The sequence below is a fragment of the Nicotiana tomentosiformis genome, chromosome 9, assembly GCF_000390325.3.
Source record: "Nicotiana tomentosiformis chromosome 9, ASM39032v3, whole genome shotgun sequence".
In the NCBI taxonomy this organism is placed as follows: Eukaryota; Viridiplantae; Streptophyta; class Magnoliopsida; order Solanales; family Solanaceae; genus Nicotiana; species Nicotiana tomentosiformis.
The window spans coordinates 49,632,139-49,657,504 of NC_090820.1; the positions used below are offsets into that span (position 1 = coordinate 49,632,139).

At 38.5% G+C, this 25,366-nt stretch overlaps 1 protein-coding gene across 1 annotated transcript in view; it reads left to right on the forward strand.

The window, feature by feature from the left end:
- The window catches only part of LOC138898754 (uncharacterized), a 32,760-nt gene extending 7,799 nt beyond the window's left edge, over positions 1-24,961 (forward strand). Inside the window, exons 3-7 of the mRNA XM_070184851.1 lie at positions 21,628-22,354; positions 24,145-24,282; positions 24,325-24,504; positions 24,640-24,693; positions 24,857-24,961. Coding sequence (XP_070040952.1) covers positions 21,628-22,354; positions 24,145-24,282; positions 24,325-24,504; positions 24,640-24,693; positions 24,857-24,961 — 1,204 coding nt within the window. The remainder of the gene's footprint in view (positions 1-21,627; positions 22,355-24,144; positions 24,283-24,324; positions 24,505-24,639; positions 24,694-24,856) is intronic.
- The last annotated feature ends 405 nt before the right edge of the window (positions 24,962-25,366 follow it).

Consider the following 25,366-nt stretch of genomic DNA (forward strand, 5'->3'; position numbering starts at 1 on the left):
ACCCATGAACAAATGATAGAATAATAAGACACATGGGGAATCAAGAATATAGACACCCCTAGTATTTCTATGAATAGAGTTATTTATGAAAGTTGCGTATTTTGCTCGTTTAATTTGGATCATGCCAAAAGGAAAGAAGGGATAGCCTTAACATACCTGAACCGATTTTTTTGACAATCCCTCTAACACATATCTTTTGCGAAAACCTGTAACGGCAAGATCGGAGTAGGAAACAATTCGTATGATATTCTTAAAAAAGATTATACCGGGCTTCCTTAGAATTACAAAAATGTCACGTTGCTAAGATGCTAAGGAAGTTTTGTTTGAATTCTTGTTGCAGATCTGTTGCTTACCATTTTGATATAAGCAACTCTCTTTGAATTGGAGAGGTCTTATGCTTTAATGGGTGTGGGGCCCACATTTCAAGGCTTGGTGTCACATAATCCTTTTAAATGGGCCACCTTTCAATCTCTTTTAAGAGTCATTAAATGGGAAAGGGGGTGCTGCCACGTTGGGGCCTTTTTGGCTTCATCCAAGATCTTAATTTATTATACTCTAATTCCTTAATTAACTAATTAATCTTCCATTAACCAATAATTAATTAATTACCCACATAATTAAGAATTATGTCAAATTAATTAAAATACTACTCACTTTTAACATACCTTATACACCTCACTATCATGGTCATGTGGTACCTTGAATGGCACAAGTCCATAAATACCGGGTATTATAGCTTGGACCGTATTTTATCTTAAAATGTCAAACTTCGACAAAATTCATTCTCTTCGAATTTCTTACCCCCTCACCTTCGATTTGTTTGAAATAGCATAATGCTTATAATCTCAAAATAATCTCATCCCCGAACTTACGTGGATTAACTTACGACGGAACTTTAACATACAAAAATGCGGGATGTAACATCTCATTTCCGATCTTCCATCAATTTACTTATAGCGTACTTTCACGTACGAAAACACGGGGTATAACACACGGAGTAAATACTCCCACCTTTTTACCAGTCCAGGTATACTTTTATGTCCTCTTGAGGACGAACGTTTTTTTAGAGGTATAGAATGTGACAAACCGATAGGTTGTTTTGAGTACTAGACTTAATTTCTGTGTTTCGAGACTTTTAATAGCTTCATTTGATTTTTATTTATTTGTGTGCATGGTCTGTGTCACTTTTCGAATAGCTTTTATATGAACTTTTGAAGAAAATGAAATATTTGACGTGAAATGAGGCTAAAGTTGACCACAATCAATATTTTTGGTAAATTACCTCGGATCAGTATTTTGATGATTTCGGTAGCTTTGTATGATATTTTTGGACTTGTACGTACACTTGATTGGGGTCCCAGGTGACCCGAGCGTGTTTCGACACATTATGTGAAAATAATTGTGAATATGACTTTTAATTTGAAATCTTGAGTTTTGATGATTGATCCTTATTATTTAATGTTATTTTGATGATTTGAGGTAGCAAGAAAGTTTGAATAATATTATTACACTTATGTGCATATTCGGTTTGGAGTCCGAGGGGCTCGGGTGAATTTCGGATGCATTGCGGATGAGTTTGGGAATGCTAGTGCTCAGCAGTTGCGGGTGCAAACTTGCAGGTCTCGCATTTGTGAAGACCTAATCGCAATTGCGAGCCTCATATTTACGATGTCGGGATCGCAATTTAGAAATTCAATTTAGACCAAAAATTGAGATTCGAAACAAATCATATAATCGGGCTCGAGGGTGAATGGATAATCAGATTTTAGTCCAAATCTCGAATTTCGACCAAGCGAGACCGGGGTAGACTTTTGTTGAATTTTCAAAACTGATAAAATCGAACCTTTTTTATTCGTGGGTAGTTTCTAAAGCTTATTTTAGATTGTGTGATTTATAATTGGCTATATTCGGTTTGTTTGGAGGCTTGTTCTAAAGAAAAGGCCGTGATTGATTGTTGATTTATTTCCATAAGGAGGCAAGTATTGTGTTTAACCTTGACTTATGATGGTAGGCTAGAAAATCGTATTTTAATCGTAGTTTTCACTCTAATTACCACATTTTACATGTGTTTGAGCTTAAATGATAGTGAATTATACTTATTACGTGTTTTATGCCGTGCAGGAAGTGATTCAGACTTAAAAAGTTAATTTGGAGCTGAATTGATCAATTTGGAGCTTTGAAGTCTGAGTAAAAGCCCAAGAAATTAAGCCGAAATCGTGTTCGGAAGTCTGCACCAAGTCTGGATGTCAAAAAGTGGATGAAACAATTTACTCTAAGAAAAATACACAGCCGTGCGACGTGGCAGTGAAAAACCTGTCTGACAGAAAAAAATTCAAGGTTGCTGATAAACTCCACAGGTGCGCCATCCGCATGGGGCGCTCCGCCCTGCGCCGCGTCTGTGCCTTTTGGGTTAGAGTAATTCCTGTTTCGGCTTGGAATGGGTAGTTGTGTCCACACCCACTTCTACACGGTATAAATACACCGAAAATACGTTTTTAAAGGGACTTTTGACCTACGAAAGATTGGAGAATCAACTAAGGCAAGAAGACACAAAAATTCATCAAGATTTCAACCAACAAGGGGTGCAATACGGAAGTTTGTATCGAATCATTAGCATTGATATTTTCTATATTTTTAAACCTTATTGAGATGACGTTTTCCATTGCTATGGAGTAATTTCTATTAGGATGTTGATATATACGGTGTTTTGATAACTTGATTAGGGATTCGATTCTTGATAATTGTTGGAATTAATTAATGGAGTTTTAATTTGTATTGTGAAATTATTTCTTATTTTGCTTAATCGAAAGAGGAGCTTGGTATTGAATATCTTTACATCTTATGCTCTAGTTTAAATTTGTGATTCAAATAGGTAATTGAAAGAGCCTCTTGAATTATTAATCGAACTAGCAAATAAGGAAATATTCATGAGAAGTTACCCTTTAGATCATAACCATCATTTTATTCGTTACAATTATTTACCGTGCTTCAATTGGAATAATTACAGAATTTAACGTTTAATCAAAAGAGTAACATTAACTTCAAGTGAACTTGCCTTTATTGCCTTCCCCATACTTATAGTTCTTTGGTGTTTTATACGCTTAAATATTTTTTGTGTAGGTATTTCGGATTTGGTTGTGTTGTATTATTAATGATAGCGATATGATATTGGGAACGGGTTGCACGCCGCAACAGAATAGAAATAAATTGATAAAGGAAACAGGTTGTAAGCATCAACAGATATTGATTGATATTGATATCAGCTTGCACACCGCAACAAATATTTAAAAGATATTGGGATCGGGTTGCCGCAAATAGGGTGTGATGTATTGTATCTGTTTATAGTTGTGGTGTTCAATTTATGTACTGTGATATGAGTATTATGAGATGATGTTATTCTGAGGTCCTTTGTTAGTTGACCTTAAGGTCCCGTTCCTACGAGTTTATTCATTCTCTCTATATTTATGTTGCCTTTATTTATTATTCGTATAGGTTTATAGTGAGTGTCTTGTCATAGCCTCGTCACTACTTCGTCGAGGTTCGGCTCGATACTTACAGAGTACATGGGGTCGGTTGTACTCATACTACACTTTTACACTTCTTGTGCAGATCCCGATGTTGGTCTTAGCGGCGCATAAAGGAGATTGCTCAGGCAAGATCTATCCCAGAGACTTGAGGTTGAACTGCACCGTGTTCGCAGTCCTTGAAGTCCCCTTCTCATTTTGATTTAATGTTCATCTTGTTCGAACAATTGTATTTCATTTCAAACTTTATTAATAGCATTCTAGTCGCTCATGTACTTGTGACTCCGGATTTCTGGGATTAGTATAGACAGCATTACTTATGAATTTATATATATATATATATATATTTCACAGCATTTTAGTCGTTAATTATTAATATTCTTCTTTTAAATTGTTAAAATTGGTTAATTCTTTAGCTAACATTGGCTTGCCTAACAAGTGGATGTTAGGCACCATCACGACCCCGTAGTTGAAATTTCGGATCGTGACATTGACTTAGAGTCCATTTTGTCAAGCTTTCAAAAATTGCTTATTTTGAGAAGTATTGTTGCTCCAAAGTACTTTTACAACAACAACAATTTGTATTTCGCCAATTTATTTGAGTAGTGCTTTTTGCAAGAAAATTTTATTTTACCAAATTTTTTTAAAAGTACTTTTGAGTATCAAATTATAAAAAGAGACAATAAAAGTTCAGTTTGCGATTAATATTGTTTAATAAAGAGTTATGAATTTAAATATTTATTATAAAATAATTCTATTAAAATATACAACATAATATAAAGATCTTAACTGCGTACAATATATATATATATATTCCTTTATTTTAATTAATATAAAATATAGTAATAGTATTGGTGTCACGACCCGAAATTCCCACCCTCGAGACCGTGATGGTGCCTAACATTTTATTTGCTAGGCAAGCCAATGTTAGATATAGATATTAACCATTTTAAATAATTTTTAAATTAAATGACAATAATAAAACTGAATAGTCTGAAATAAGGTAATAAACAAACAAGTGACTGTGCAACAAATCTTGGATCTGGTGTCACGTGTACATGACAATCTAGAATACTACAGATAAAAGTCTAAATTAAGAATAACTGTTTAAATCAAAGTAAACAACTGAAAATGAAGTAAAATAGGACTTCAGGGCAGCGGATGCTGTGCAACTATACCTCAAGTCTCCACTGAATAGTTGGATCCGAGCAAGTCTATTAAACACCGCTGGGACCAACTCCGGTATCTGCACAAGAAATGCAAAGTGTAGTATGAGTGCAACCGACCCCATGTACTCTATAAGTGTTGATCCTAACCTCGACGACGTATTGATGAGGCTAAGGTGAGTCACTTACATTAACTTGTACTCAATAATAATAATAACAGAAAAGACATGAAAGGAAGTAAAGCAGTTAATCCTTAACAATGAACTCAAATCCAACTATAAGAGATCCCAGAATAACCAATCATATAAGCTCTTTTTCGATTACCGATGCCAATCCAACAATCACAAACAAATATAATTTTAATCAATATTTTGTGGCGTGCAACCCGATCCCACAATATCAACTTTAAACAATACGTTACAGCGCGCAACCCGATCCCACCATATCATCATCTGTCCATATCATAATCCTCCTTATTCCGCCATTTTAATTCATTACCTTTTTAATTTCTATTGCGGCGTGCAATCCTCTCCCTAAAGAATTTCAATCAACAATAGCAATTCAACAACCAAGATTTACAAGAATTTCTACATCAAGAGAACAACATTACGAGCAATGGAGAATAACATTACCATTAAGGAATCTCGAACAACTCGGAGGTCTCAACTTTACCAGCTCGACGGTATCTACTAATTAACAATGCGTATAAATGATACTACAATATTGAAGGCAACAAATGATACGAAACTATAAGACAAACAAGGCCTAAGACAGCATAGATATGCTAGAAAGCATATAGAGATAAGTTTCGGACAAAAAAACCAATTACCCATCACCCCCGAGACCGGATAGTGATTTGTTATGAAATCCGACCTCAATTTGAGGTCTAAATCTCAATTTTACAAAAATTCCTAATTCAACCCAAATCCGTAATTTCTACCATGAAATTCCTAAATTTGATGTTGAAATCTCATGAAATGTTATGGGTAATTGAAAAGAAATAGATTAAAGTCACTTACCAATGAACTTAGGAACAACAATCTCTTGGGAAATCGCCTACATAGTGTTTAGGGTTGAGGGATTATGAGAAATGAGCTAAATTCCATTTTTCTCCTCTTTTACCCAGCTGCGGATGCCGCAATTGCGATGTCTTGTTCGCAACTGCGAACATCGGAAATGTGAGAAAGGGGTCGCAAATGCGAACACTGTCTCAGAAGAGCAGTTGTCACAAATGCGATATTTTGGCTCGCAAATGCAAGCTTCCATCCTTCGCAAATGCGAGCATAAACTTCGCAAATGCGAAACAGTCAATAGTGGTCAATGATCGCAATTGCGGCCACCTCCTTCGCAAATATGAAGGTCCACAGTTCGCAAATGCGAACAGAATCTCGCAAATGTGAGTTTCACCCAATCCAGCCCATGCTCGCAAATGCGAACGTTTGTTCGCAAATGCGAGCTCTGCAGATCACACCATCAACAGTGAAGGCATCAGCTATCTCCCAAAGTCTAAAATCAATCCGTAGCCTATTTGAAACTCACCCAAGCTTCTCGGGCTCCAAATCAAACATGCACACAAGTATAATAACATCATATGAACTTGTTCGTGTAATCAAATTACTAAAATAACATCTAAATCTATGAATCAACCCTACAAACGAATGAACTTTCAAAGTGAAACTCAAGAACACTAGAATCATGTTTAAGTGTCCAAATCATGTCATATCAATTCCGAATAGAACCAAATTTTGCATACAAGTTTTAAATAGCAATATGGAACTATTCCAAGTTTTAACATAAAAAATTAGAGCATGTTAGCGAAGAAATCCACTTATGGTCAAACTTAGTAATTCTTCAACTTTCAAAAATGCTAGTTTTCGGTAAAATGAGTGAAAATAAGTTAGGGACTTCTGAATTCGATTTCGGGCATATGCCCAAGTCCCAAATCACAATACGAACCTATCGGGATCGTCAAAATACTGATACGGATCCGTTTACACAAAAAATTGACCGTATTCTACTCAAGTCATTTTAAAGACAAAAATTCATATTTTCTTAAATTTTTCACATATACTTTTTTGGAAAAAGACTCGGATTGCGTACGCAAATCGAGATACTAAACAGAGCTATTCGAGGTCTCGGATCACGAAAATAGAGGCTAAATCTCAATGTAGTTGCCTCGACCGGCTAAGCGAAAATAGAGGCTGGTGAAAAGGTGTGGGTATCTACTCCTCATGTCTGACTCGGACACCAACGTAGCTGCCTCGACCGACTGACCTCTCCACAACACTCAAACTGAAGGATTACTCTTAGACCTCAATTTTCGGACTTGACGGGTTAGAATGGCCACCGGATCCTCCTCATAAGTCAAATCCTTGTGCAATTGGACTGAGCTAAAATCTAACACATGAGACGGATCATCATGATACTTCTGGAGCATGGAGACATAGAACACCGATGAACTGCTGATAAGCTAGGTGGCAGGGCAGTCCTATAGGCCACCTCACCCACTCTCTCAAGAATCTCAAAGGGTCCGATATACCTAAGTCTCAACTTGCTCTTCTTCCCGAACTTCATCACACTCTTCATGGGTGAAACCCGGAGTAATACCCTCTCTCCAACCATGAATGCAACATCACGAACTCTTCGGTCGGCATAACTCTTCTTCCTAGACTGAGATGTGCGAAATCGATCCTAAATCATCTTGACCTTTTCCAAGTCATTCTGAACCAAATCGGTACCCAATAACTGAGCCTCTCCCGGCTCGAATTAACCAGCTAGAAAACGGAACCGCCTCCCATATAATGCCTCATAGGGAGCCATCTGAATACTCGACTGGTAGTTGTTATTGTAGGCAAACACCGTAAGAGGCAAGAACTTATCCCAAGAACCTCCCGAAATCCATAACGCAAGCACGAAGCATATCCTCCAATATCTGAATGGTGCTCTCAGATTGCCCGTCTGTCTAGGGATGAAATATTGTACTCAACTCAACTCGTGTACCTAACTCACAATGTACGGCCCTCTAAAAGTGCAAGGTGAACTATGTACCTCAATCAGAAATGATGGACACGGGTACACGTGAAGACGGACGATCTTGCAGATATATATCTCAACTAACCGCTCTGAAGAATAGGTAACTGCTACTAGAATGAAATATACCGACTTTGTCAACTTGTCCATACCGCGTCGAACTTCTTCTGAGTCCATGGGAGCCCAACAACAAAATCCATAATAATACGCTCCCACTTCCACTCAAGAATCTCAAGCCTATGAAGTAAGCCACCAGGCCTCTGATGCTCGTACTTTACATCCTAGCAATTCAGACACCGAGCTACATATACAATAATATACTTTTTCATCATTCTCCACCAATAGTGTTATGACAAATCCTGGTGCATCTTGGCGGCACCCGGATGAATGGAATACCGCGAATTGTGGGCCTCCTCAAGAATCAACTCACGAAGCACATCCATATTGGGCATACAAATACAACCTTGCATCCTCAAAACCCGATCATCTCCAATGGTAACCTGCTTGGCATCACCGTGCCGCACCATGTCCTTAAGGACAAGCAAATGGGGATACTCTCTCTAATGCGCTCGTACAAAAAAGACCAAGAGACCGTGCAAGCTAGAACACGACTGGGCTCTGAATCATCTAACCTCACGAACTAATTGGCCAAAGCCTTAACATTTGATGCCAGCGGCCTCTCCCCAACTGGAATATACGCAAGGCTACTCATACTCACAGCCTTTCTACTCAAGGCATCGGCCACAACATTGGCCTTCCCGGGATGATACAAAATGGTGATATCATAGTCTTTCAACAACTCCAACCACCTCCTCTGCCTCAAGTTGATATCCTATTGCTTGAACAAATACTATAGAATCTGATGATCCATGAACACCTCACACGACATGTCGTAGAGATAATGCCTCCAAATCTTTAGCGCATGAACAATGGCTACCAACTCTAGGCCGTGAACAAGGTAATTCTTCTCATGAACCTTCAACTGCCGTGACGCGTATGAAATTACCCTTCCATCATGCATCAATACTACACCGAGCCCAATACGAGATACATCACAATACACCATGTAAGATCATGAACATGTAGGTAACACCAACACCGAATATGTAGTCAATGTAGTCTAGAGCTTATGAAAGCTCAACTCACACTCATCTGACCACCTGAATAGGGTACCCTTTTGGGTCAATCTAGTCAATGAGGTTGCTATAGATGAAAACCCCTCCACGAACCGGCGATAATAACCTGCCAAACCTAGGAAGCTCCGAATCTTTGTTGTTAAAGTAGGTCTAAGCTAGTTCTGAATTGCCTCAATCTTCTTAGGATCCACTTTTATACCTTCGGCTGATACAACATGCCCCAAAAAGGCGATTTAGCCCAACCAAAACTCACACTTTGAAAACTTAGAATATAACTGACTATCTCTCAAAGTCTGAAGTACAATCCGATGATGTTGCTTATGCTCATCTCGACTGCGGGAGTAGATCAGGATATCATCAATGAATACGATCATAAGAAAATCCAAGCAGGGCTTGAATACCCGGTTCATCAAAGCCATGAATGATACTAGGGCATTTGTCAACACAATTGACATCACTACGAACTCATAATGCATATACCGAGTCCGGAAAGCTGTCTTAGGGACATCCGATGCCTAATCTTTAACTGATGGTAGCCAAACCTCAAATCAATCTTCAAAAACACCATGGCACCCTGAAGCTGATAAAAAAAGTCATCAATCCTCAGCAATAGATACTTGTTCTTGATAGTGACTTTGTTCAACTGTCGGTAGTCTATACACATCCTCATCGAACCATACTTCTTTTTCACGAACAACACGGACGCACCCCAAGGGGAGACACTAGGTCTAATGAATCCCTTATCAAGTAATTACTACAACTTCTCCTTCAGTTCCTTCAACTCAGGTGGAGCCATACGGTATGGCGGAATAGAAATGGGCTGAGTGCCCGGAGTAAAATCAATATAGAAGTCAATATCCCTGTCGGGTAGCATCCCCGAAAGGTTTGTGGGAAACACCTCTGGAAACTCAAGCACAATAGGTACTGAATCCATGGAAGGAATCCCCGCACTAGAATCACGAACATAGGCCAAATATGCTAGACATCCCTTCTCGGCCATATGTCAGGCCTTCACATAAGAAATAACCTTGCTAGTGGAATGGCCAGGAATCCCCATCCACTATAATCGGGGCAACCCCGGCATAGCTAAGGTCACTGTCTTGGCATGACAATCCAATATAGCATGATAAGGTGACAGCCAATCCATGCCTAAAATAATATCAAAGTCAACCATGACAAGAATTAGAAGATCTACACTAGTCTCAAGACACCCAATAGTAATCACACACGAGAGATAAACACAATCTACACAATAGAATCTTCCACAAGCATGGACACATATACAGGAGCACTCAAAGAATTGCGAGATACAATCAGATATGAAACAAAATAGGATGATATATAGGAATAAGTAGAGCCCATATAAATTAGAACTGAAGCATCACTATGGCAAACTGGAACAATACATGTGATGACGTCGTCAGATGAATCGGCCTTAGGTCTAGCTAGGAATGCATAGAAATGGGGCTGGGCCCCACCACTCTGACCTCCACTCCTCGGGCGACCCCTAGCTAACTGGTCTCCACCTCTAATGGCCTTACCTCTACCTCTAATGATCTGATACCTACCTCTAGCTGGATGTGCGAGCGGTGGAGAAACCGGTGCCGGTATGATGGCATGAGAACTATGATGAGATATGCTGCTCGATAATCTAGGGAAATACCTCCTGATGTGACCTATGCCCTCACACTCAAAGCACTCTCTCGGCTACGAAGGCTGCTCCTGATGGTTCGAATAGCTGTTGTAGTAACTCTGAAGCGGTGGTTCACAGATAGGAGCTGAATGTGCACTAAATACTGACTACTCAAGATAAGCCCCATACGAACCACGACCACCCGAAGTACTGTGGTCTACTTATACAGCTGACTGAATTGTACTAGGAGGATGGTTTTTACCAAAAGAACCCCTACCTCCAGATGAGGCACCACTGAAACCACCGAAATGACGAGGCCTCTTATCGACACCGGTCCCCTCTCCTAACAATATCTATGACCCTCTGGTAGAAAATATCATCCCCGGTCTCCTTGGCCATCTGTAGCCTAATACTAAAGGTGAGTCCATCAATGAATCTCCTCCCTCTCTCCCTCTTATTAGGAAGTAAAACAATGGCATGGCGAGCTAGGTCCACAAATCGAGTCTCATACTGGGTGGCAGTCATGTTGCCTTGCTGAAGACACTCAAACTACCTGCGGTAATCCTCTCTTAGAGTGAAAGGAATGAGTTTCTCTAGAAATAGCTGTAAAAACTAATCCCAAGTAAGTGTAGGTGAACCAGCTAATCTAGTCAACATGTAATCTCTCTACCATCTCTTGGTAGAACCAGTCATCTGAAACACTGCAAAGTCAACCCCATTGGTCTCCACTATACCCATGTTGCGCAACATCTCATGGCAACGATCCAGGTAATCATGTGGGTCCTCATAAGGTGCACCGCTGAAATGAACAAGAAAGAGCTTGGTAAACTTATCCAGCCTCAACAAGGCCTCAGAAGACATAGCAGGCCTGTCACCGGCTCGTGCCGCAACAACCGGCTGAACCAACCCAACTGGCTGGGTTGTTGGAGTATGATATAGGGGATCCACCTGTTCCGGAGTGTGAGTAGTGGGAGTTCATGCTCCTCCCCCAGGACCTGAGCTGGTCTGACGGGCACAATCTGAGTTGGGACCTCCTCCTCGTGATCAATATGAAGCTCCACTGGGCGGTGCTGCTTCCCGAGATCTAGGCTGAGCTCTGCCTCTGCCTCTGCCTCTGCCTCTAGCTTGACCTCGGCCTCGACCTCTGCCCCTGGTAGTAGCTGCCATAGAGGGCTCCGACTCCTGTCCGACTGCTGATGTTATACGTGTTCTCGCCATCTGTGAGAGAACATGGGTAGAATGGTTCAATCATCAATGATAGAATGAAATAGCATGATAGAGAAAGAAAGAAGTGAAATTTTTCCTAAACTCCATAGCCTTTGAAAGATAAGTACAGACGTCTCCGTATCGATCCTCTAGACTATACTAAGCTTGTTGATGACTCATGAGACCTAGGCATCCTAGTGCTATGATACCAACTTGTCACGATCCAGAATTTCCACCCTCGAGATGGTGATGGCGCCTAATAGTTTACTTGCTAGGAAAGCCAACATTAGATAAAGACAGTAACCATTTTTAAATATTTTAAAATTAAATGACAATAATGAAACTGAATAGTCTGAAATATGGTAATAAACTAATATGTGACGAAATCCAAATCCCAGATCTGGTGTCATGTGTATATGAGCGTCTAGAATACTACAGATAAAAGTCTAAAATAAGCATAATTGTATGAATCAAAGTAAACAGCTGAATATAAAGTTGAAGAGGACTTCAGGCTGCGGACGCCGTGCAACTATACCTCAAGTCTCCAGTGAATATCTGGATCCGAGCAAGTTTACTGAATGCCATTGGGACCAGCTCCGATATCTGCACAAGAAGTGCAGAGTGTAGTATGAGTACAACTGACCTTATGTACTCTGTAAGTGTCGAGCCTAACCTCGATGAAGTAGTGACGAGGCTAAGGCGGATGACTCATATTAACTTTTACGCAATAATAACAATAACGAAAAAGATATGAAAGGAAGTAAAGCAGTTAATCCTTAAGAATGAACTCAAATCCAACTAACAGAGAGCCCAGAATAATCAGTCATATAAGCTCTTTCTCGATTACCGATGCCAATCAAACAATCACAAACAAATATAAATTTAATCAATATGTTGCGGCATGCAACATGATCCCACAATATCAACTTTAAATAATTCGCTGCGGTGCGTAACCCGATCCCACCATATCATCATCTGTTAATGTCATAATCCATCCTTATTCCTCCATTTTAATTCATTACCTTTCAATTTTCGTTACGGCGTGCAACATGCTCCCCAAACAATTTCAATCAACAATAGCAGTTCAACAACCAAGATTTACAAGAAGTTCTACATCAAGAGAACAAATGTACGAGCAATGAATAATAACATGATCATCAAGGAATCTCGAACAACTCGGAGGTCTCAACTTTACCAACTCAACGGTATCTACCAAATAACAATTCATACAAATGATACTACAATATTGAAGGCAACAAATGATACGTAACTATAAGACAAACAAGGACTAAGACAATATAGATATGCAAGAAAGTATATAGATACAAGTAGTAAATAAGCATGGAATTATGGAAGAAATGGACAATTTAATACAAGGAATACTAAATGACATGTAGCAATTATGGCGTGGAAGTCAAATAAGCATGTAACAATTAAGGCATGTAACAAGATATACAATGAAGAAACGAAAGCATGGAAACAAGTAATACAACAACGCATATAGACTCGTCACCTCGCATATACGTTGTTTCTCATATAATGCACATAACAAGAAGTTCAAGGGTCCCTAATTCCCTCAAATTAAGGTTAGACCCAACACTTACCTCAAAGCTCAACCACGGCCTTGCCTTTCGAACAAGCCTCCAAACCAACCAAATCTAGCAAATTATTGACTAGATGATTCAAAATAAGCTTTAGAAACTACCCACGAATGAAATAGGTTCAATTTAAATCATTTTTGAAAAGGTCAACAAAAGTCAACCCCGAGTTCACATGGTCAAAATCGAGATTCGGACCAAAATTGATTACCCATTCACCCTAAGCCCGGATATATGATTTATTTTAAAATCTGACCTCAATTCGAGGTCTAAATCCTAATTTTACAAAATCCCTAATTCTACCAAAATCCATAATTTCTACCATGGAATTCCTAAATTTAATGTTAAAATCTCATGAAATGTAATGGATAATTGAAAATAAATAGATTTAAGTCACTTACCAATGAATTTAGGGTTGAGAGATTGTGAGAAATGAGCTAAATCCCATTTTTCCCTCTTTCACCCAGCTGCGGATGTCGCAATTGCGATGTCTTGTTCGTAATTGCAAACATCGAAAATGCGAGAAAGGGGTCGCAAATGCGAACCCTGTCTCAGAAGAGCAGTTGTCGCAAATGCGTACATAAACTTCGCAAATGCGAAGCAACTATTAGTGGTCAATGATTGCAATTGCGGCCATCTCCTTCGCAAATGTGAAGGTCCACAATTCGCAGATGCGAACAAAATCTCACAAATGCGAGTTTCACCCAATCAGTCCATGCTCGAAAATGTGAACGTTTGTTCGTAAAAGCAAGGCTTGCAATTGCGAGTCAGATCTCGCAAATGCAAGATCTGCAGATCGCACCAGCAACAGTGAAGGCATCACCTATCTTTCAAAGTCTAAAATTAATTCGTAGCATATCCAAAACTCACCTGAGCCCCTCGGACTTCAATCTAAACATGCACACAAGTATAATAACATCATACGAACTTGATCGCCCAATCAAATCACCAAAATAACATCTAAATCTACGAATCAACTCTCAAAACGAATGAACTTTCAAAGTGAAACTCAAGAACACTAGAACCACGTTTAAGTGTTCGAATCATGTCAAATCAATTCCGAATTGAACCAAATTTTGCATACAAGTTTCAAATAGCAATACATAACTATTCCAAGTTTTAACATCAAATCCAAGCCTGTTATCTAAGGTCAACTTATGGTCAAACTTAATAATTCTTTAGGTTTCAAAAAGGCTTGTTTTCGGCAAAATGAGTCAAAATAAGTTAGGGATTTCCGAATTCAATTCAGGGCAAACATTCAAGTCCCAAATCATGATACGGACCCACCGGGACCGTCAAAATATTGATCCGGATTCGTCAAAACAAAATGTTGACTGTAGTCAACTCAAGTCATTTTAAAGACAAAAATTCACATTTTCTTAAAATTTTCACATAAGTTTTTTTCGGAAAAAGACTCGGATTGTGCACACAAAATCGAAAAATGCTAAACGGAGCTATTCGAGGTTTCGGAACACAGAAATAGAGGCTAAATCTGAAAATGACCTATCGAGTCATCACAATTGGGTACCTAATATTACTTATTATTTATATGATGATTTAAATATATCAAAATATATTATTTAATATAAATTAAAAATCTACTCATATAAATCACTATAAAAGAAGAGATCTATTTATAGTAGAGTGAATTTCAAAAAGGAATAGGAGAAAGAGAATAAAAATATGATGAAAATAAAAAAGAAGAAGAAAGGTATGGTAGAAGAAAAGAAAAAGGAAAAGGTTAAGTTAACGAGAGATATTTGGAAAATATAAATTTATTGTAAGGATTTTTTTATCTTGAACAAATTAATTTTCTGCTTCTGCTTCCTAGAAGAAGCTAAAATTTATAGCTTCTTTCCAAAAATAAAAAATTATTTTTGCTACTCCTCAAAAGTACTTTTTCATCTTGGTCAAATATTTTAAATTTTTCAAAAAATATTTTTTTGACAAAAGAAAAAGTACTTTTGGCCACTCATAAGCTTGTTCAAACATGCTTTTAATGTTAAAGTGAAGAACAACAAAATCTTAGTTTTTCCATAGTCCAAAAATGTTACTACTAAAAATAAATATGGGATAATAAGAATTATAATTGCAACTTATGGTCCTACCCCATACCCCTAAAGCGTATTCCAAATAACATAGTGAGAGAAGAAAAGTGTGTGGTTCATGTATACTTACAAGAACGAGGAAGTTGGTGGAGGGTTTACTTCCTTAATTTAATATACTTGCCCACCTCCCAAGGAATTAGACTTCTGTCCCTATCTAATCTTTATTTCCACTTTTGGTTCCTATCCTAATCTTTACATATGTCTATTTATTGACCCACCAAAGCTTTATTTTTTTTGTTTGAATCACATAGTTTGGCTTCTTCTTCTCAGCACTTATGACAATTCAAAGATCGGTCTGGGTGGTATTCAACATTTTCTCCCAAAGAAAAATAGTAAGAGCAGAAAATAACTTCTTAAATAAAACTTTATCAAAAATAATTTTTTAGTTACAAACTAAAATTTAACAATGTAACAAGAAGATGTTCAAAGTTACCTAAGAATCTTATATCTATTATCTATTACCATATTAAAAGCACAAAACGCCTTAATAATAATGTCGTTTTCCTTTTTTTGCTCTTTAAAAATTAAACTTGTATTGGATAAAGTTATAATTTAAATTACTTTTCTAATATTTAGGACCTTAAAATCAAAGTCAAATTTTATTTTCTAAATTGTTTCTTATTTGAATTAGGTAAGAAGTCCTAATCATTCCTAGATTTTATGACCTTTTTAATTAATAAAAAAATAATGTTATTATATCAATTTAAGGTACATGTTAGGAATACAGCGATAAAAACTTTTCTTCAAGTTTTCTCCATGTGTACACAATACACGTTATTAGGTTAGTCTAATTTTTTCTTCTTTTTCCCTAAAATTTAATTAATTATTTAAATTATATTAGAATAAATTTATTAGTGGTAAATATTTAAACAATTATGAGAAGTAAATATATCAGCATAAATATACATCCCATATTAGATATAATGATAATTTCCATTAACGTTTTATATATTAGATATTACAATTGATTTTCTAAATTTTCAGTGAGCTAATATCTTAATTTTATATAATTTAAGTATCTTAGTAAAAATAAAAAAATAAAAATAGAGAAAGAATAAGTATGAAATTTTAACTAAAATCGATAATGTTACCGGCACCTTTTTTTTCTTTATCTATGATATATTAAAAGCACGAAACTCCTTAACGAAATATCATTCATCTTTTTTGCCTTTTAAAAATATACTTTCAGACCAGACAAAATAGTTAATCTAATTAATTTTTTAATATTTAAGAATAATTATTTAATTATTTTTTTTAATGTTTAGGACTTCAACATCAGCTAAATTACGTGAATTGAAATCCTTTCTTATTTTAATTACAATAATGCCGTGTATTTTGTTTTTAGTCCAAGTTAAAAACAAATATTAAATTGTCATCACAATACATGTAACCAATTCAACTTCATCCAGAATTTCTTCACTGAGAAGTCAGTCCGTATTTTTTATTTTTTTTTGTAGAATTAAAGTTATGAATAAACATTAAATTGTAGGAAATTCATTAAATTAAAAGTATTTATACAAGTATTCATTAAATTGTAAGATCATTCAAGATGAAAAAATTGACTCGATAACGATGTCTCAAGTATGGAGTTTGCTTTGAGACTTACCTAGTTGTATCTACTAATTCTTTTAAAAAGTCAAAAGAATTCGAATTAATAAAATAAAATTACTTTTTATACTGCTGAAAACAAAAAAATAACTCTTTAAATTAATTAATTAGAGAATTTCAATTCATTTTCAAAGTTATCATATGTAACGATCCAGCCGGTCGTTTTGAACATATGCATTTTGTTCAGCTATTTGAAATCTTAAGCAACATCGTATGATATATTTTGACTTGTGCAAATCATCGGTTTTGTTTTTAGGTTATTCGGAATTGATTTGGAAGAATGAATTTCATGATTAAAGCATTAAAGGTGGAAGAGTTGATCAAGTTTGACTTTTTAGTATTTGACCTCAGATTGGACTTTTGTTGATTCCGTTAGGTCTGGATGGTGATTTTGGATACATGCGTATGCCCGAATTTACATTTGGATATTTATAGAAGGTTTCGGCGCTAATTGGCGAAAGTTGGAAATTTGAAGGTTTGGAAAGTTCATAAGTTTGACCGAGAGTTGACTTTGAGGATATCGGATTCGGATTGTGATTTCGAGAATTGGAATAGCTTTGTTATGTCATTTGGGACTTGTTTGAAAATTTTGAGCTCATTCTTGGTTGATTTGATATGTTTCGGCACTAATTTTGAAAGTTGAAAGATTCAAAGTTTATTGTATTTAATTTGAGGTGCGATTCGTTGTTTTGATATAGTTATGCGTGATTTGAGGCCTCGAGTAGGTCCGTGTTAGGTTATGGGACTTGTCGGAATGTTCGGGCAGGGCCCCAGGGGCTCGGGCGCGTTTCAGATTGATTTCGGGCTATTTTGTTTTTCACGTTCTCACTGCTGGTTCTGTAGATGTCTTGTGCACCCAGTTTCTTCGCGATCACGGATTGAGGGATGCAATCGCGTAAGGTTGTTTTCGAGGCTGATTAGTTTGTGCTTCGCGATCGTAAAGATTGTTGCGCGATCCCGTAGTGCATTTTTAGGGGCAGTGCACTTTCTTCTTCGCGACCATAAAGGTATTTCCGCGATTGCGATTCATTGATTCGCCCACTAATTATAAGTACTGTAATTTCGGGGGTTTCGACCATTTTTGCATATTTGGAGCTATGGAGCTCGGATTGAGACAATGTTTGAAGTAATTTTTACCATGTGGATTAGGATAAGTGTTCTCTACCTATTTGTTATTATATTTCATGAATCTATCTTCGTTTTTGGCATTTGATTGAGGATTTCAAGAGAGAAATTTGGGTTTTTTTTCTAAAGTTTCATCGAGTGAATATTCGGATTTTGAACATCGATTCAGAGTCAGATTTGAGTAAAACTAGTATGGTTGGACTCGTAATTGAATGAGTTGTCGAATTTTATGAGTTTTGTCTGGTTCTGAGGTGTGGGCCCATGTTTGACTTTTTAGCTGACTTTAGGCTTTTGATTAAAGATTCGACTTTTATCATTTGGAATTGTTTCCTCGGGCATTATTTGATGTATTTGAGTTGTTTTTGGCTAGTTTATAGCCGTTCGGAGGTCAATACGCACAGGATGGCATCTTTGGAGTATAGTTTGGCTTGCTCGGTATTAGATTTGGCTTGTTCGAGGTAAGTAACTGTAATGACCCGGCCGGTCATTTTGAGTATTACAGCCCTGTTCCCCCATTTACTGCTTATCCTGTGTTCAAATATAAATATGTGACTTGTCGGGGAGGTTTGAGAATGAATTTGGAACACTTAGTTTCAAGATTTAAAGCTTAATCTTAAATAGTTGGCCGGATGTCGACTTATGTGTAAACGACTTAGGAATAGAGTTTTGATAATTCTAATAGCTATGTATGGTGATTTTGGACTTAGAAATGTATCCGAAGTAGTTATTCGGAAGTCCATAGTTAAATTAGGCTTGAAATAGCTAAAATTAAAATTTAAGTTTGAAAGTTTGACCAAGGAGTTGACTTTTCGATATCAGGGTCGGAATCCGTTTTTGGAAATTGGAATAGGTCAGTTATGTCATTTATGACTTGTGCGCAAACTTTGAGATCAATCGGACTTGATTTGATAGATTTTGGCATCGAATGTAGAAGTTGAAATTTCCTTAGTTTTATTAAGCTTGAATTGGGGTATGATTCGTATTTTTAGCATTGTTTTGATGTGATTTAGAGGTTCGACTAAGTTCGTATGATATTTTGCGACTTATTGGTATAATTGGTTGAGGTCCTGAGGGCCTCGGGTGAGTTTTGGATGGCTAACTGATCAAATTTGGACTTAGAACAAAGTTGGAAATTATTTTGTCTTCTGATGCAATCGCACCTGCGGAAATTGGCTCGCAATTGCGAGCTCGCAGAAGCGTGAAGTCCGCAGAAGTGGACAGAACCTTGCAAAAGTGAGTCCACAGAAGTGACACCAAGGTAGCATATGCGGAGGCAAGGGAAGCTGGGAAAAACCGCAGAAGCAGACTTCTTGTCCGCAGAAGCGAAGGCAATCACAGAAGCGGTAGCTTCACCGCAAAAGCTTCACCGTAGATGTGGTTAAATAATTCCGCAGAAACGGAACCTCTGGACACTGTACAAAAACAGAGGGGTCAGAGAGTTTCGCATTTTTGGACATTTTCAACACGGGTTGAGGCGATTTTCCAGAGAGAATTCTCGGGAAAACTAGAGGTAAGTCACTTGTGATCATTGTTAGTCAATAATATTGAATTATCATCGATTATTTCAACTAAATTACATGTTTTAAGGTATAATTCGAGGATTTGGGCTTAGGGATTTCAAAATAAGAAATTAAGATTTGAAAGTGGAGTTGTGTCGGAATTTGATAAATTATATATGGTTGGGCTCGTGGTTGAATGGGCGGTTCATATTTTGTAACATTTTTTGGGTTACGAGACGTGAGCCCCACCGGCGATTTTTGAGCAAATTTTCGGATTTTGTTGGAAAATTAGTATTTTCATATGAAATTAATTCCTATAATTTGTATTGACTGAATCGAATTAATTATGACTAGATTCGAGGCGTTCGGAGGCCGATTTGCGAGGCAAAGGCATACTGAAATAGAGAATTACACGGTTTGAGGTAAGTAACACTTCTAAACTTGGTTCTGAGGGTATGATTTCCTGAATTTTGTGTTATATCAATTGATTGGAGGTGACACGCACGCTAGGTAACGGGCATGTGTGCGTACACCATAGAAATTGTGATTTAATTGATTTTGTGTAGTTGCATAATTAAATAAATGTCATTATCCACATATCCTCCACGTGTTAGAGAAATTGAGATGAGACTCATATTGAAGATCATGTTCAGGTTACGTGCCGATATTTTTGGGACCCACATGGGTCGTGTTGCTGCGGAATTATTTGTTTAAATTGTAATTGTATACTCAGTCACATCCATCATTTTCATATCATATCTCAGTCTCTGTTGTCATTTATTGATATATCTTATCATCACGTCGGGTTGATTTTTATATCATTGAGAGCCCGAGAGACTGAGATTTTGAGTGATATTTGTGGGATCGGGCTACATGCCGCAACATATTTTATTTATTTATGCCTGGATCTAGCTTATTATAGTGCTTAGGCTGAAGGATCCCTCCGGAGTCTGCACCCCCCACAGTCTGCACCTCGTGTGCAGATCCAGGTAGTTCCGGATATGATGGTTTCCAGATTTGAGGATTTATCTATTGGAGACTAACAAGGTAGCTGCTTGGCGTCTGCAGACCTTGACTCTCTTTCCTTTCAATTATTGTACTATTCTATATTTTTAGATAATGATCTTATCAGTCAGACTTTGTTACTATTTAGATTCTCATGTACTTAGTGACACCGAGTTTTGGGAGTGTATTTATATTAGTATGTATGGGGTTTTTCTATTAAATTGAAATATTATGTTTTCAAACTTTAGAGAAATTGTGGTTTATTGAGATTATTGGCTTGCCTAGTGTTGAGATAGGCGCCATCACAACATGCGAATTTTGGGTCATGACAAGTTGGTATCAGAGCCTAGGTTACATAGGTCTCACGAGTCATGAGCAGGTTTAGTAGAGTCTTGCGGATCGGTACAGAGATGTCTGTACTTATCTTCGAGAGGTTGCCGAACCTTTAGGAAAATATTCATTTTCTTGTATTCTGTCATGCACATTTGTTGATTCCGAAAATTAAATTTCTATTATTCTATTCTCTCATAGATGGTGAGAACACGTACTACCAGATCGGACAGTCATCCACCAATGCCACTAGTTAGGGCCACGAGAGGATGGGGTCGTGGTATAGGTCGGGTCGTGGTAGAGGTCGAGGTGTAGCTCGTACAGCAGTTAAAGCAGCACTGATAGAACTACCAGTTGCTCCAACTTAGGAGTAAATTCCAGATATAGTTGAGCTGGCGGGGCTAACTCAGGCACCAGTTGTGCCTATTGAGATTCCAAGCCTTCAGGAGGCTCAGGCCGCACTAGCCACTTCTCCGGCCAGGGGATGTACTCATACCCATGTCGCCCGTACTCTAGAGCAGGTATTGTAGGGACTTCTGATACCGGGGCACTACCAGTCCAGCCGGTTACAACTGTTCAGGCCCAGGTGGGTCTTATTATGAATAACGAGGAGCAAAAAGATTAGAGAGGTTTGGGAGACTCTGTCCTCCAAATTTCAGTGGAACTGAGTCAGAGGATGCTCAAGATTTCTTGGACAGATGCCAGCGGATGCTTCGTACAACAGGTATTCTGGAGACCAGTGGGGTCTCATTTACTACTTTTCAGCTGACCGGGGCAGCCTTCAGATGGTGGGAGACTTATAAGAGGAGCAGACCAGTTAGTGTAGCACCACTTTCATGGCATGAGTTCTCCGTATTATTTCTGGAAATGTTTGTGCCACAGACCCGCAGAGAGGAACTGCGCAGGCAGTTTGAATATTTACGTCAGGAGGAATTGTCCGTGACTCAGTATGAAATGCGGTTTTTAGAATTGGCTCGTCATGTAGTTTTGTTGGTTCCCACTGAGAGGGAGAAGATCAATATGTTCATTAATGGCCTCAACCATGAGTTCCGTTTTGTTATGACTCTGGGGAATGTAGCAAGTGCTAAATTTGATGAGGTGGTTGACAGTGCTCGACGGCTAGAAATGGTCCATACTCAGGAGCGTGAGGAGAGGGAGGCAAGAGGTCTCGTGGTCCGGGTAATTCCAACAGTGTTCCTTCTAGAGGACAGCCCTATCACAGCAAGGGTCGACCTTATAGGCCTACTCAAATGGCTCGTCCAGCTCATCGTGGCGCATCAGCTAGCCATGGTTCATACAGTGCTCGACAAAGTCAACCTTCTCTTAGTGCACTTCCAGCTTAGAGTTCATCTTGTACACCATCGGTTCAGGGTTCATCTATACCAGGTTCTTCTGGTAGTTATTCTGGTTCTCGAGGTCCACCTTAGTACTTGCCGCCATTGTTCGAGAAGGGTTGTTTCGAGTGTGGAGATTTGGGTCAATTGAAGAGGAATAGCCCCTCTTTTCGGGAGGTCTAACTCACTAGAGGAGTCAGGATGCGGATCCCGCACCAGTTAATTCACCACCCGCCCAGCCAGCACAAGGTAGGGCACAAATAACTAGAGGTCGCTCTAGAGGGGGAGGTCGATCAGGTGGCGGTCAGGCCCGATTATATGTTATTCCTACCAGGCCAGATGTTGTTGCTTCAGATGCAGTGATCACAGGTATTGTCTCAGTGTGCCACAGGGAAGCTTCTATATTATTTGACCATGGTTCCACATATTCGTATGTTTCATCATATTTTGTACGTTATTTGGATATGCCCCATGAGTTCTTAGTTTCACCTGTTCGTGCATCTACGTCGGTGGGCGATACTATTATTGTGGACCGTGTGTATCAGGCGTGTGTGGTAACTATTGGGGGACTTGAGACTATAGTGTATATCTTATTGCTTAGTATGGTTGATTTCTATGTAATCTTGGGTATGGATTGGTTGTCTCCATGTCATGCTATTATGTACTGTTACGCAAAAACAGTGACGTTGGCGATACTAGGATTGCCGAAGGTCGAGTGGAAAGGTTCTCTAAATTATGTTCCCAACAAGATAATTTCTTATTTGAAGGCCCAACGGATGGTTGGGAAGGGGTGTTTGTCATATTTGGCCTTTGTGAGGGATGTTGATGCAACCACTCTAACTATTGATTCTATACTGGTAGTGTGAGATTTTGTAGATGTATTTCCTGCAGACCTGCCGAGTATGCCACCCGACAGGGATATTGATTTCGGTATTGACTTGGTGTTGGGCACTCAGCCCATTTCTATTCCTCCATAATTTATGGCACCAACTGAATTGAAAGAATTGAAAGAACAACTTCAGGAACTTCTTGATAAGGAATTTATTAGGCCTAGTGTGTCTCCTTGGGGTACACCAGTTCTATTTGTGAAAACGAAAGATGGTACTATTTGATAAACTTCAGGGAGCGAGGGTGTTCTCTAAGATTGATTTGAGATCTGGGTACCACGAGTTGAAAGTTTGGGACTCGGATATTCTAAAGACGGCATTCAGGACCCGTTATGGTCAATATAAATTTCCCGTGATGTCTTTTGGACTGACCAACGCCCCCGCAACATTTATGCACTTGATGAATAGTGTATTTTAGCTATATCTTGATGTATTTGTTATAATATTTATTGATGATATCCTGGTGTACTCACGTAGCCGGGAAGAACATGCACATCATTTGCGTATTATACTATTGAGGCTGATGGAGGAGAAACTTTATGACAAATTCTCTAAGTGTGAGTTCTGGTTTATTTCGATGGCGTTCTTAGGGCACGTGGTGTCCAGTGAGGGGATTCAGGTGGATCCTAAGAAGATAGAGGCAGTTCATATTTGGCCCAGGCCATCTTCAGCTACTGAGATTCTTAGTTTTCTCGGCTTGGACGGGTATTATCATCGCGTTGTGGAGGGCTTCTCGTTTATTGCGGTGCCTATAACTAAATTTACCCAGTAAGGTGCTCCATTCAGGTGGTCGGATGAGTGTGAAGAGAGCTTTCAGAAGCTCAAGACTGCCTTGACCACAACTCAAGTTCTAGTTTTGCCTTCAGCTTTAGGCTCTTATACAATGTATGCTCTAGGCTCTTATACAATGTATTGTGATGCTTCTCGGATTGGTATTGGGTGTGTCTTAATGCAGAAGGGTAGAGTGACTGCTTATGCTTTGCTCCAGTTGAAGACACATGAAAAGAACTACCTTGTTCATGATTTAGAATTTTCAGTCATTATTCATGCATTAAAGATTTGGAGACACTATCTCTATGGTGTGTCTTGTGAGGTATTTATAGATCATCGAAGTCTTCAAAACTTATTCAAATAGAAGGATCTAAATTTGAGGCAGCAGAGATGGTTGGAGCCGCTAAAGGATTATGATATTGCTATTATGTATCATCCCGGGAAGGCCAATGTAGTGGCCGATGCCTTGAGTAGAAATGCGATGAGTATGGGTAGGCTTGCATTCATTCTTGTTGGTGAGAGGCCTATTGAAGTTGATGTTCAGGTCTTGGCCAACTAGTTCGTGAGATTAGATGTTTCGGAGCCCAGTCGGGTTCTAGCTTGTGTAGTTTCTCGGTCTTCCTTATATGACCGCATTAGAGAGCGTCAGTATGATGATCCCCATTTGCTTGTCCTGAAGGACACAATTCAGCACGGTGATTCCAAAGATGTTAATACTGAAGATGATGGGATGGTGAGAATGCAGGGAATTAATTCTTGAAGAATCCCACAGTTCGCAGTATTCCATTCATCCGGGTGCCACTAAAATGTATCAGGACTTGAGATAACACTATTGGTGGAGAAAAATGAAGAAAGATATAGTTGGGTATGTTGCTCGGTGTTTAAATTGTTTACAGGTGAAGTACGAACATCAGAGACCGGGCAGATTGCTGCAGAGACTTAAAATTCTGGAATGGAAATGGGAGCGTATTACCATGGACTTTGTAGTTGGGCTCCCATAGACTTTGAGGAAGTTTGATGCTATTTGGGTGATTGTGGATCGGTTGACCAAGTCTGCACATTTTATTCAAGTTGGTACTACTTATTCTTCGGAGCGGTTGGCTGAGATTTATATCCGCGAGATTGTTCACTTTCATAGTGTGCCAGTGTCTATCATTTCATATCGGGATATACAGTTTACATCACAGTTTTGGAGAGAAGTGCAGTGAGAATTAGGCACACATGTTCAGTTGAGTACAACATTTCACCCTCATATGGACGGATAGTCCAAGCGCACTATTTAGATATTGGAAGATATGCTACGTACTTGTGTTATAGATTTTGGGGGTTCTTGGGATCCGTTTCTACCACTTGCAGAGTTTTCCTATAATAACAACTACCAATCGAGCATTTAGATGGCTCCGTAT